Raw genomic sequence first — 14,958 nt, 5'->3', positions numbered from 1 at the left:
AAGTTAGTGGTATGAACTCTCCCACGGGATACAGTAAACAGTAGCTTAGATTGCAGATAGATGATTTACATATCCCCAAAATTTAGAAAACTTTTAGTAATAACACATACAAAACGACGTATTTACTGTTTCACATAATCACTTGTCAGCAATTTAAAACATGCAAAATCATATTTGACAATTGTTTCTGTGGCTTTTAGTGTGTGTTGATTTTAATGAAAATTTGCATTATGTAAATGATACGTATTTGAGTGAATATCTAAGTGTATGTATGTAACAAGTCTTATGCTAATGAAAAAATGAAGAAAGTGTGTAGAATACACAGTGCCAGCAGTAAGCATTTGTTTTATCTGGCGACTGAATTGTGGCAAGGCCATATTCAAATGCAGTAAATTAGAGGGAAGAAGGGATTAATATTATCTGATGACACAGTTGATAGGCTGTCTGCATTAGTGTTAGCAATAGAATATACATATGGAGAGATCAATCTATTCAGCTAATGTAAAGCATAATTATAAGGCAGCACAACATTCAAATCAATACCAACAGATAATCCAAATTCTCAAATAGAAAAATATAGATGTCTAAATTAATTATATGATTCTGTCTTTTATCTGCTCAGATTTTCCTCTTGTAATTAAAATAAAATATTGTTTCTTGATGTAGTAACACAACAGCACGTACAAGAAAGTAATGTAGGTCATGCATTCCATTTATAATAAAGTATTGTTTGTTCATTTTAGTGGCTTTAATGATGCTACTCTGCACATAACGCTGTAAACACTTTCAACGGTACTGATTGTAGTAATGTGATATCTTTTGTCTATATTAAATCTACACTGAAGAGCCAAAGAAACTGATACACGTGCCTAATGTTGCGTAGAGCACCCACGAGCATGCAGAAGTGTCACAGCATGATGTGGCATGGACTCGACTAATGTCTGAAGTAGTGCTAGAGGAAAGTGACACCATGAATCCTGCAGAGCTGTCCATAAATCCGTAAGAGTATGAGGAGGTGGAGATCTCTTCTGAACAGCACGTTGCAAGGCATCCCAGATATACTCAATAATGTTCGTGTCTGTGGTGTTTTGTGGCCAGCGGAAGTGTTTAAACTGAGAAGAATATTCCTGGAGCCTCTCTGTAGCAGTTCTTGACGTGTGGGGTGTCGGATTGTCCTGCTGGAATTGCCCAACTCCATCAGAACGCAAATGGACATGAATGGACGCAGGTGATCTGACAGGATGCTTATGCATGTGTCACCTGTCAAAGTCGTATCTAGACGTATCAAGGGTCTCATATCACTCCAACGCACACGCCCAACACCATTACAGAGCCTCTACCAGTTTGCATAGTCTCCTACTGACATGCGGGGTCCATGGATTCATGAGGTTGTCTCCATACCTATACACATCCATCTGCTTGATACAATTTGAAATGAGACTCGTCCGATCAGGCAACATATTTCCAGTCATCAACAGTCCAATGGCGGTGTTGATGGGCCCAGGCGAGGTGTAAAGCTTTGTGTTGTGCAGTCATCAATGCTACATGTGTGGGCCTTCAGCTCCAAAAGCTCATATTATGTTTTGTTGAATAGTTCGCACGCTTACACTTGTTGATAGCCCCATACTGAAATCTGCAGCAATTTGCGGAAGGGTTGCACTTTTGTCTCGTTGAACGATTCTCTTCAGTCGTTATTGGTCCTGTTCATGCAAGATCTTATTCCAGCCGTAGCGATGTCGAAGATTTGATGTTTTACAAGATTCCTGATATTCGCGGTACACTCCCGAAATGGTTGTAAGGGAAAATCTCCAATTTATTGTTACCTCGGAGATGCTGTGTCCCATCGCTTGTGCAGCGACTGTAACACCACGTCTGAACTCACTTAAATCTTGATAACCTGCCATTGCAGCAGCACTTCTCTTATACGGCACTTACGATCACAGTGCAGTATTCTACCTGTTTACATATGCGTATTTCTGTATTTGAATACGCATGCCTATACCAGTTTCTTTGGTGCTTCAGTAAGTGCCATACTGTTTTATCTATGCACACACATATGCATCTTCATAAGAATTACCTATTTTATTCTCATATTTGGCTTTGATTTTATATCATAGATTCTGAAGACAGTTGTTGACCAAAAGGCATAAAGTGTTGAACTGTTATTAATAAATTACTGTACAAACCGAATTACTGTCTAAGTGTTACCTTGTTCCCAGACCTGTACTTAAATTTCAGATTTTATGTTGCTGAAGGATTACAGAAGACTGGAATAAATTATAAGCCAAACAGCTAGCACAGACTCATACATAATTTATAGTGCCACTGTAAATTGCTTATTAGTATTAACAGCAGTGACATAATTTGGAGCTGTCTGCGTACTGTTTTCATAGAAATGGAGAACCACACATTACTGTCTTGGATGGAATGCAAATACCATTTACTGATGATTCGTAGAAATGTTAAGAATGTTAGTATGCTCCATTTCGCCTGCCCGGTTAGGCGTGCGATCTAACTCACGGCTTTCTGCACTGGGATAGAGCGCCTAGTCGCTGGCACAAATCCGCCTGGTGGGCTTGTGTCGAGGTCTGGTGAGCTGGCCAGTCTATGGATGGTTTTTAGGTGGTTTTCCATCTGCCTCAGCGAATGCAAGCTGGTTCCCCTTATTCCACCTCAGCTACACTATGTCGGGGATTGCTGCACAAACAAGTTCTCCACATATGCGTACACCACCATTACTCTACCATGCAAACATAGGGGTTGCACTTTTCTGGTGTGAGACATTCCCTGGGAACGTCCACTGGGGGCCAAACCGCACAATAACTCTGAAAGAGTGGTTCGGTGTGTTGCGGCGGAGGGGTGAAATGGACTGCCGTAGTCATCATGGGGTTGTGGACCATTGCGACTGCAGGAGGGATGGAGCCTCTCTGTCGTTTCTAAGCTCCCGGTTAACATGCAACACACTACAATACAAATGCCCCATTTCAAATTATTACCACTAGGAGCATTCTCTACGTTTTCCTTGTCTCCGTGTCTTTGAATAAATGTTTTTGAGGAAAAAATGTAGATTTTTTCAGTCAGTTGCTAAGATAAAGAAAGGAAGAGCATCAGTGACGATGACTAGAACCACTGTCTTCCATCAGTCTGTAGCAAAGCAAATTCGCAAATTCGTAGTATGATAATGTGAGTAAAGTGTAAAGTAAAGAATCATAGACATCTTGTTCTAATCTCTTTCAAAAAATAAACGCCAAAGAAACTGTTTAGTAAACTTTAATTTAAAATAATTCAGTACATCACTATAGTATAAGTAGAATGTCAGTGTACAACAGTCTTAATATAACGTCTTTCAATGGAATGTCTGTGAACCAGATGTTTTCCTACCCAAAATTTCCTTCCAAAATTTTACAATTCTGTCAGGCTTCAAATCTGTATTTTAAATCAACGAAATCGATTAAACATTTGATGTTGAACCACTGTTTAGCACTTAACGTTGCTGTTGAGTATTCCAAGCCCACAATCGTTGTTTAATAGCCTTACTTGCAAATCCATTGCATGAGGATGAAATCAAAAATAATTTACATGGAAACCAATTTATGTCAGCTACAGCTGCAGGAAATGTTGATATTTTAATAGCGAATTGTAAACTCAGCTACATCAGTACAAGAAAATTAATGTCATTGTAAATGTAATTAAATACTTTAGTTTGCCTGCATTATTACAATTAGCAGCAATAATGATACTTATACTGTAAACGAGTTTTATTTCCCTTATGTCAATAGAAGCAAAAATTTTTGGTTCAGCAGTTGGTTGCACTGCGACAGGTACAATTTTATCTCTGCTCAGTAATTTTGGTGCGCACCGGCGATGGCGTTGTAGTCGCCGTCGTGCTGTGGCTGCTGCGGTAGCAGTGCTTCCCGCTCGGCGGCGATGCGCTGGTGCTCGGCGGCGATGCGTGCGTACTGCTCAGCGTGTTTCTGCTTGGCGGCCGCCACGGTCGGCGTGTCTGCCACGGGCAGGCTCACGATTGGGTGGAAGCCCTGCTTGTCCGCCGTGTACTCAACCGTGCGCACCTGGTACCGCGGGTCGATATAGGCGAACGAACCTGCAAAATCCATCGACTGCTTTCAATGACAGTCAAAACAATACGATCTATACTGGAAAACTCACCTAACAAAATATTAGTCATCACCTTAAAAGAGCCTATTGATCACTTTGGAAAGCTACTCGTATAGAAGACAGTGATTTGGCCCTCCGTTGGTGATGTAATGCTCGGTTTACACTAGCAAGTTATTGCAGCAATTTACTTGTGTGGAGGAACTTGCCGCGCGAGTTGCAAGTGTTAACATATCGCCAAGTCGACTTGCGACTGCAGTAATTCATTGCGGAAGTGACTTGCTGCACGTTTTCCGCTTCCAATGTGCACACCACGCAAAAAGTATCTGCAAGTAACTTGCAGCTTTTAGGATTTATTTCTATTTCCTGCAAGTAGGAAGCACAAGTTATAGTAAGTATGTCGTCTGCATAACACTCATATTTAACGTTTTACTTAATGTTTTGACTTAATTTTATGCAACCATCTTACGTATGATATGCAAACAAATTTCAGAAATGGAGGAGAAATGGGAATGGATGAAGCAGGATACAGAACATTTTATTGAAGCCGTGGAGAGCTACCCTGAAATATGGAATGTGCATAACTGGGACTTTAAGGATAGAATGAAGAAGATGAGCGCATTAAATGAAATCTCGTCGATATTCGACACATCTGTGAAAGAAATACAGAGAAAGTAGCATAACTTGAAGACACAACCCCTTTGCCACCTGCATCCACTCGCTTGTTGTTTTAGGAGTCTAGAAAAAGACGACGTGTAATGATTACATGTTCTATTTAATTTGCTTGTCACTTTCAATTTTATGAGCATTAGAAAAAAAAACATTCTTATAAGCATATTCTGTAAAATGCAGTTTATTTCAATAAAAATTTAATTTCATTGTGTGTTTTCACATACCTTCAAATAATATTCCCTTTTCAAGACGTCAAAAATGGCTCTACATAAATCGGGTACGATCAAAGAAATTGTGCTGACGGGAAAATGAAACAAGTACATTAGGGACTTGTATGAGTCTCCTACAAAGAAAAGATTTCAAAATTCAAACTTTTTTTGGTTGCATGTTTCACATAAACAAATGAAACGGCCTATTTAATTCGTAGCTCACCTGTAGCTATAAATCGTACAGTGACTAGCAAACGTTGCTTTACTGAAATAGAAGTACGGAAGTTTGTGTCACGTTTTGATATGACGGGCGCTATTAACGTCAACAAACACTCAAGATCATTCGAAGACATTCTACAAAAGTTTTCAAAAGTATCCATGCTCTCCAAACTAAGTTCTTGCAAAAGGTTATTATAGGCACCATTTTGCGATCTTCTCATTACCCACTCTCTAACCCAAATACTTCTCTTTTTCTTTTTCACGTTTTTCATTACAGTTACAAGAGCTGCAGCATATCTCACCCGCCTACTTGTCATTTTATACTTAAGCTGACACTCGTAATGGTACTGAAAGCATATGTAAACAGTATCAGCAAGTTGTTGATGCAAGTTTCTTGCCAAAGAACTTGCGGAAGAATCTTGCTTAATTCTTGCACTGCTATGTAAACACAGCTGCAAGCGGCTAGCAATAACTTGCAGCAATAACTTCTGCAAGCGACTTGCTAGTGTAAACCCAGCTTAAGTTATGGCAAGGAAGTGTCTTAATGTGGTATGTGTGTGTGTTCCAGCTAGTTGCATAGTATCACGCAGTAACATGGGTCGACTTGAAGACATGACACAATGACAGAAAGGAGCTACCAGTAATGAATGTGCACATTACTGCATTGTGAATGAAGTTGCCCGATTTTCGGTATCAGTGCGGAATGTCCAACGTGTTCACAACGAATGGTGAAATTCTCGTAACCGTGTAGCACGGCATAAGAACAGTAGTCATAAAAAGATCCTAACCAACAATGGATGGAGACAAGTGTCATCACAATCAGTTTCAAAACTGACGGGAGCTGAGCTACTAGTGAATGCAGATCCACGTCAATCAGTTTCCGAGCGGACATCGCGAAGAAAACTGCATGCAATGAACATTTGGAGTCAGGTACAACACGTCTTACACTGCTAATTAAAACACAGCTGGTCAAGGGGTCGATTCTGACCACAGCTTAAATTTAGAACAAAAATCGTCATCAACGACAGCCGAATGCTTGTGGAGTACTATCATTCTGCCAACAGCCAGAAAGGAGCCCAAGATGGAATTAAAATATACAAACTCGTTGGCAGGAATGAGAGAATAGAAAGACTCTTTAAGTTCTGCAATAAATTTCAGCCAGTAATAGCGAATGTACTGTTCAAAAATGTCAAAAGGAAGAAGTACACTTTGAAAACACCTGAAGATATTGGGTTGATATTGACTGGATTATTTCGTGATGGGACAGAGATTTCGAAATCAGATACTGGAGTGTAAGGCGTATCCAGGAGTCACAATTTACTAACGAAGAATATTAGGCTGAAGATCAAGTGAATAGTCAGTAAGAATCAAACTGTAAAGAAGTGAGATACAGAAGTACTGCATAATAATTATGGGTGCCTGAAGTTCTCGGATGTTCCAGGGCGTTAATGAATACTAGAGTAGGCAGTTTAGTTGGAGAGGATTGGGAATCCCTAAAAAGGGCACTCTGAAGTTGGACAGGAAAAAAAAACATAGGTACAAGGAAGGTAGCTTTGAATAAATATAGGGTGATACCTCAACTGATCGACGAAAGAAGGATGTGCACAAATTTTCAGGGACAGACGGGAATAAAGCAATATAGTTCACTTAGAAATAATGTCAATAGGAGGAGCAGAGAAGATAAAGTGAAATAGCTGTAGGAAAATATACAGCAACCAAAAAGAAAATAATCGTTGGAAAGGCAGATTCAACACACCCAAAGACTTTCAGAGAAATTAACAGCGAGTACATCAGCATTAAGAGCGCAAAGGGAACTTCACTGTCAAACGCAGAGCAAATAGCGGATGGATGAAAATAGTGCATTCAGGCCCTCTAAAGGGCGCTAGAACTATTTGCTGACGTGACAGAAGACCAAGTGGAAGACATAGATGATACAGTATTAGAGATGGAATTTAAATGACTTGCGATTTGGCAAGGTAGGAAGGAGGGACAATATTCTTTTGAAATATGAAACATCGTTCGGGGAAATTGGAAAAATACAGGATGTCCCGTTTATCTTGACCATCCTAAATAACTGTTTGTCCCGATGCAAATTACAAAATGTTTCAAGCAAATGTTCTTTAGCCGTCAGGGGGACATCAATCAGCATGACTGCATTCGTTGTAGCTTTGCTTTTTACGAAGATATGAACAGCAGTATGACTTTTTAAATGGCGCCCTGTATTTTTTATTTGGTAATTCATTTCCTCTCCTAAAGACCTATTTAAAAATGTATCACAATGTACCATTCACTGAAACACAACGTTATTAATTACATAACACAACATTGAATTTGAGCCTGGGATCACAAACTCGTCCACTTGCTGGAGTTGTCAGAAAACAAATGAAAAACAAGTGAAAACATAACACAAAATTGACTTTGACTGTCCTGTACCATTTTCCAGGAGTAGAACATACAAAGGTGCTCAAAGTGGTGACCCTGGACACCGATACACTGTTGCACTCGATGAATGAAAGAATTATTTACTGGCTCAGCGTTGCCTGCTGAAGAGAATTACAAGCGAGCACGATACGTTCTTGCATGTCCTCTGGAGCTGTTGGAATATCGCGATCGACAACGTCTTTAATCCATCCCCAAAGAAAAATGTCCAGAGGATTTAAATCAGGAGACCTAGCACGCCAAATAACTGTTCCTCCTCGACCAATCCATCTGGCAGGATACCTTCGGTTCAGAACGCGACGTGCACGCAAGGCATTATGTGCTGGACATCCATCGTGTTGATTCCACATAAGCATTCTGGTTCTAAGCGGTACTTCATCCAGAAGAGGAGGAAGAATTCGTCTGAGGAAGTTGGCATTACGCTGTGCCGTTTAGACTACCATTGATGAAATAAGGGCCAATAATTGTAGTACCAAGCATCCCATACCAGATGTTAACTCTCCATTGACGCTAATGTTCCACCAGTCTAAGCAATCGTGGGTTGTCGCTGGACCATTAATGCATGTTCCTTGTATTTACCTGTCCTTTGTTTGAGAAGGAACATTCATCGGTAAATAGAACACTGGAGAAGAAGTTCAAGTTGGCGAGGATTTGCAGCTGTGCCCACTGATAGAAGTGTACACGGTTCTGGAAATCATTCCCATGCAGTTCTTGATGTAGATGTACACGGTAAGGATGAAACCGGTGACGTGTAAGAATACGATGTACACTGGTTTTAGGTATGCCAATCTCGTGTTCAAGCTGTCGTGTGCTCACATGTGGATTCACAGCAACGAAAGCGAGAACAGTAACTTCGGCAGCTTCGTCTGCTCGAGTACTATGACGATTACGTTGTCGTGGGTTGAAACATCCCGTTTCCTGAAGCGTCGCAACAGGATGAGAAAACATTCGTCGGGAAGGTGGGTCCTTGTCAGGATATCGCTCTCTGTGCAATTGCGCTGCCTGCGTAGCATCTCGCCTACCTTCAACAACAACAATAAAAGAAACATTATGTCGATGCAGTTTGTAGGAAGGACAGGCGTTACTGTATGTCTACTCTACACTACAGTATTTAAAAGGACTAAACTACCATATTAAATGTACCTGTACATAAGAAAACAGTACTGTAATTACTGTTCTGCTAACTTACATTCCCCATAGATGAGTATCATTTCTACCTTCTCTTCGTTGGTGTACATTCTACTCACACAACTCTTCAACTGACGATGGTTGTCGGAATGACGGGTGTTCATTCTACTTATGTTTACATTTGTCCTCTGTCAATGTCAGCAGGTGGATGTATTCCATTACCCCGAGTACCAGCACTAAGCACTGGGAGCGTCAACTCAATGTTGTGTTATGTAATTAATGATGCTGTGTTTCACTGAATGGTACACTGTGATACATTTTTAAATAGGTCTTTAGGAGAGGAAATGAACTACCGAATAAAAAATACAGGGTGCCATTTAAAAAAAGTCATACCGCTGTACATATCTTTGTAAAAAACAAAGCTACAACGAAGCCAATCATGCTAATTGATGTCCCCTGACGGCTAAAGAACATTTGTTTGAAACATTTTGTAATTTGCATCAGCACAAACAGTTATTTAGGGTGGTCAAGATAAATGGGACATCCTGTATATTATTCAAGTCAGTGTGTATAGTACATTAGATTGGAGACTATCGGACTTTCAAGAGACTATCAACCACACAATCCAGAGGACAGCGGGTGTAGATAAATTCGAGAATTATCTTAACAGCTCATACATACATTGCACACAATATACAGGAGAACGGAAAAGAAAATTGAAGGTTTGTTACATGACGATCAGTTTGTCTTTAAGGAACTTATATCACTGTACTTAACAATGAAAGCATCACTTAACGAAAATCAAGATACTTTCATATGATTGATTAATTGCTCTATGAAAAGCGCTTGATGACGTAGCTTGGCGCAAGACGTTTGAAATAATGAGAAAACTATAGGGAAAGGCGAGTAATGTACTATATATACAAGAACCAAGACGGAACAATAAGAATGGAAGACGAAGAAGGAAGCGCTCAGTTAGAAAAAAAGTGTAAGACAGGAATATATTCTCCCCTGCTGTTACACATGAACATCGAAGAAGTAATGACGGAAATAAAAAACATTCAGGAGTGCGATTAAAGATTCAGGGAGAAAAGATGTCAATGATAAGTTTCGCTAATGGAATTGCTATCCTCAGAAAAAGTGAAGAATGATTTCAGGATCTACTGAATGAAATGAACAGCTTATTGAGCACAGAATATCGATCTAGTGTAAACCGAATAAAGACAAAAGTAAAGAAACATACGATCAAAACTGATGGCCAGAAAATACACGAATTGAAATAATTCTGCTGCAAGAGAAATTCTGCTATAAGTGGAATATTTCTGCTACATACGGCGGACGAAACGAGGAGGATGTAAGCAACAGACTAGCACAGGCGAAGATGGAGTTCCTTGCTGAGGAAAGTTTACTTCTCTGAAGTATATGACTTAATTTGAGGAAGAAGTGTGTGAAAATGTACATATGAAGCACAGCATTCTATGGAAGTGAGTCACGGACTGTGAGAAAACCGGGAAAGAAGTTTATGGAAGCGTTGGAGTTGTGTGTGTCATGTCAAGAAGTTGAAAATTAGGTGGACCTTTAAGGTATCTCCGCAGATTCGGCGAGGGAAGGAGTATGTGGAAAACACTGATTAGACGTAGGAATTGAATGACAGGACATGTGTGAAGACATCAGGGAATAGCTTTCATAGTATTAGAGGGAGCTGTAGAGGAGAAAAACTGTAGGGGAAAACAGAGATTCGAGTATAATGACTGAAAGCTTTTGGTGTACTGGACATTAAAGCCCAATTTCCCAACTGTACGAAGCTTGGTCTTGCAGCACGACACCACTCGTCCCTACACGTGTCGGAAAACCTCGGCTGCCATCGCTGAAATGGTATTGCAGGTAAAGCCACACCCAGTGTTTTCTTCTGACTTTGCCCCATTAACTTCCGTACGTCCTTCTCGAACCACTTTTCTGGAGTCTGTCGCACTCATCGCAGGGCATATACTCGCAGTTGCTTAAGTCTGCAAAATGACCTCTCCGTGCAGAGGTTTATTCATAGCCCTGAATAGGTGGTAATTGAGAAGGAGCCAAGCCGGGAGAATACGATGGGTGTGGCACTACCTGGAACCCAGTTTCAGCGAGGTAAGATAGGCTTTCCGGTTTGTATGGCGACGAGCGCTGTCGTGTTGCAAAAGCACTTTTCGTGACGAATCATATGACGAATCATACTTCCACACACTGCCACCAATCGTTTGTGAATGCCCACAGTGTTTACACCGCTCTACATTGTTCACCACTGTTCTTGATGATCACACTCCATGCTCACATAGTGACAGCAGTTGGGAAATTGCGCAATACTGTTCAGGGATTACACTTCCAATGATCGTCCTCCCATGTACTGTTAGAGATGAATCAAATGATCCACCATGAATGATGGGAAAAAATAAACTTTAAATCAGTATGGAACGCCCCTTGTAATTATACATCGTCAGTAGAAAGCGGACAGCAGCTGACTGGAAGCGTGTACTATTGTCCGACAAGTCGTGATTTTGCTTCTTTTCAAACGATGCAATGCAACGAGGGCACCGCCAGCCCAGTGAGGCGTTTAACCCGCAGTGGTGGCGGGTGTAGTTCAGGACTTTATGATTTTGTGAGCGTGATTTTCGTATCGTGACTTGGGTCTACTCACTTCGATTATCGTTAACACGATCTAGAACGTTTGTTTCGACATTCTTCGTGACCAAATGTTTTCTTTCCTTCCGGATCTTTATAACGAGTGTTGTGCAGGCACTCCGGTCTTCCGAGATGACAAAATCCGTCTTCACAGGTTTGATTTTATGAATACTTAGGCATCCTACTGCCCTCGACTGGCCCTCGTATATCAACAGATCTTAATGTCCACAGAAAATGCCTGGGACTAGTTGGAACAACTGGTGAAAAGTAACAGTCATCATCCCCGGAATTTGCTGGCTTTGTCGGATCTAAGCATCAGTGAGTGGCTTCTGCTGATATGGCATGCATGAAGAAACTCGTGGACTCTGTTCCTCGCCGATCTGAGACCTTAATCAAGACTCGAAGCGGTGTTACACGGGATTAGCGTAATGCTGCCTGTTTGTGTGGTGTGCTGATTATATGAGAGCTAATCTTTTTTTTCTCTCCAAGGTCCAATCGGTCGCTAAACTAAAACCACAGTGAAAACGCAATGACGCTTTGCGCAGATGCGTTGCAGAATGGTTCTAGTACGCCAGTCCATTGCGTCATGTAACGCTTTTCTGTTCTGAGCACACAGTGAGAACATAGAGATGTCTAGAACAATAGTGTCTCCTGCGAAGTGTGAAGTGCGTGCTGTCGTTAGATCTCTGCATCCTGACAGTATCCGCCCGATTTCATGCAGTCCACGTAACGTAATTGTCACGTGTGACAGTGGAGTGCAGCTTTGAAGCGCGACATGCAGACGTTCACGACGCAGGCGGACAGAGAAGGAAGCGAGTGTCAACCGATGATCTTGTTCAACGAGTGGATCAGGCGATTCGAGAAAACTGACTACGAAGGGCAATTCAGAACAAGCGAAGAGGAATATTGTCACCAGGCACTTCTTCATGACAATGATCGACCGCACACTGCAGCTGCGACAATGACGTTCGTGCAGTATTTTAACTGGAGTGTTCGATCATCCACCATACAGCCCGGACCTGGATCCCTCTCATTTTCAACTCCTTGCTCACATGAACCGCTATCTACGAGGACAGCATTTTGGCTCAGACAACGAGCTGCAGATCAGCATGGAGAACTGGCGGGCAGCTGCTTCTATGACGAGGGTGTTAAAATTTGGTACCAAGCTGCGATAAATGTCTAAGAAGGAAACATTCCCAAGTGTAAATAAACGATCTTGATGAAATTTGGCGATGTGTAGAGGGGTCAAAAGAATGCAATACGTGTTTTTTGTTTGTGTTAGTTTCATTTTTAGGGGGTAGAATACATCCTGAAAGGTAATTTGGCACATTATGTTTAGACGAATATCTTCGAAACGGAAACATATAAAAATGTTTTTCATACATGTGTATGTAATTAACGTTGTTGAAAACTATATAATCAATTTTTTAATAATTTGAAATTTTGCAATGTACCACCACCATCAATTTATTTCGAAAAATGAAAGCTTTTGCTACAACATAAAGTATCTTTTCAGCCACATTTGTTCACGTGTAATAAAGCTCGTTTCTGGACTACCACTTCTGGTAAATAAGCTGTACACAACGTGCTGTCGGAGTATTTTCAGCACACCTAATTAAAATATGTGAACATTCATTACCATTCAAATTATTTATTTTAATTATATTTGCAAAAAAGAAAAATCTATGTTTCAAGCATTTATTTACGTATTACGATTATTGTAATGATTTTGCAACTTAATGATTGGTTACTTATTATTTTTAATTAACGAAATACACGTTTGCGAAACGGTGAACTAAAGAACCAAAAAAGAACAAGAATGTAAAAATGACAGTTAAATACAAAACAAATAAAAAATTAAAACACTAACACATGTTTAGATATTTTAAAGAGATATGTTGAAAATTCTGACAGTGCACTGTGTACAGCTTATTTTCCAAAAATGCTATTCTAGACCCCAGCTTTATTACACGTGGACGTATGTGGCTCAAAAGTTTCTTTAACTTTTGTTGTAAAAGAAGTTTCCATTTTGCAAAATAAATTGGTATGGTATAGCACAAAATTTCAAATCATTATAAAAGTTGATTATACAGTTTTCATGAACTATTACATATCGACCTTTATACCAAATACATTTTTATATATCGCCGTTCTGAAGGTATTCCCTCCGAACCTAACATTCCAAAATGGTGTGTTTTACCTTTTAAAAACAATACTAGACACGCAAAAAATACATATAGTGTTATTTTGCCCCCTCTATACACCCGCCAAGTATCATCAAGAACGTTTATCTACACTTGAAAATGTTCCCTTCTACGTCTGAGTAGCGACTATGTATAAAAGTAGGTGGAAGGTGTAGCTAAATGTTGCAGATGAAACATTTCTAGGGTTCCGTGCCTCAATCTACAAAAACAGAACACTTACAGAACCGTTTTGTTGTCTGTCTGTCGGTCTGTTGGACTGTAAAGAGCCCCTTTTCCCAGAAACGGGTAAACGTAACAAGCTCAAATTTATGCCACATATTAATGTCTGAAGTCCCTTGGCGGTTGAAAATTTTCAAGTCTCTAAGTCAGTTCAGTTAAAAGATACAGTCATTTACGTCAGATATTTCGATAATCGAAAACTCACTCATCAAAACCTGCAGGGTGCTTCCCTTTGAACTAGAATCATGAAATTTGGCAAGAAGCAAAGTTTCACAGTACAAGTAAAGCAAAATATCTTAAACTTGTTAAATTGTAATTGTATTACATCAAAAGTATGTTTGCTATTTGAACATACATGTCTTTCATCATCCGTCAAAAACATAATAGACGAACATTGCTGCATCGAAACATAATATATACACTCATGCTCATAAATTAAGGCTAATGCCGATACACGGTGAATGCTCTGGTGGGGAGTTCGCGAGTTTAAATCACCTCAGGGTATGACCTGCCGTGCATTTGACCTGCCGTCGTCGCACGGTGGCGCTGGCAGCAGTCCACATACGCAGAGTTGTGTTGCTGCATGTCAAAGAACGGTGCAGCGAATAAGTGTGCAGACGTTTTTAGACGTGCTAATGGTGACTGTGTGTTGGAAATGGTTCAAAGAACACATATTGACGACGTTATGAGAGGTAGAATACTAGGGTGACTGGAGGCTGGTCAAACACTTTGTGATCTCAAGATTATGGCAACGATTCCAGCAGGCAGGAAACGTGTCCAGGCGCTACAGTACGGGACGTCGACAGTGTACAACACCACAAGAAGACCGATATCTCACCATCAGTGCCCGCAGACTGCCACGGAGTACTGCAAGTAGCGTTGCTCGGGACCTTACCGAAGCCACTGGAACAGTTGTCTCCAGACACACAGTCTACAGACGACTGATCAGACTTAATTTATTCGCCCGGAGACCTGCAAGGTGCATTCCACTGACCCCTGATCACAGGAGAACCCGTAAAGCGTGGTGTCAAGAACACAGTATATGGTCAATGGAACAGTGGTCCCAGGTTATGTTCACGGACGAGTCCAGGTATAGT

At 40.6% G+C, this 14,958-nt stretch overlaps 1 protein-coding gene across 1 annotated transcript in view; it reads right to left on the bottom strand.

The window, feature by feature from the left end:
* Window positions 1-3,254: 3,254 nt before the first annotated feature.
* LOC124712262 overlaps window positions 3,255-14,958 on the bottom strand; it is a 55,818-nt gene continuing 44,114 nt past the window's right edge. The window contains exon 4 of the mRNA XM_047242557.1: window positions 3,255-4,102. Coding sequence (XP_047098513.1) covers window positions 3,840-4,102 — 263 coding nt within the window. The 3' untranslated portion in view covers window positions 3,255-3,839. The remainder of the gene's footprint in view (window positions 4,103-14,958) is intronic.

Source organism: Schistocerca piceifrons, chromosome 8 (assembly GCF_021461385.2).
Source record: "Schistocerca piceifrons isolate TAMUIC-IGC-003096 chromosome 8, iqSchPice1.1, whole genome shotgun sequence".
Classification (NCBI taxonomy): domain Eukaryota; kingdom Metazoa; phylum Arthropoda; class Insecta; order Orthoptera; family Acrididae; genus Schistocerca; species Schistocerca piceifrons.
The sequence above is the reverse complement of the archived record's forward strand: the minus strand, read 5'-3'. Positions and strand labels throughout refer to the sequence as shown.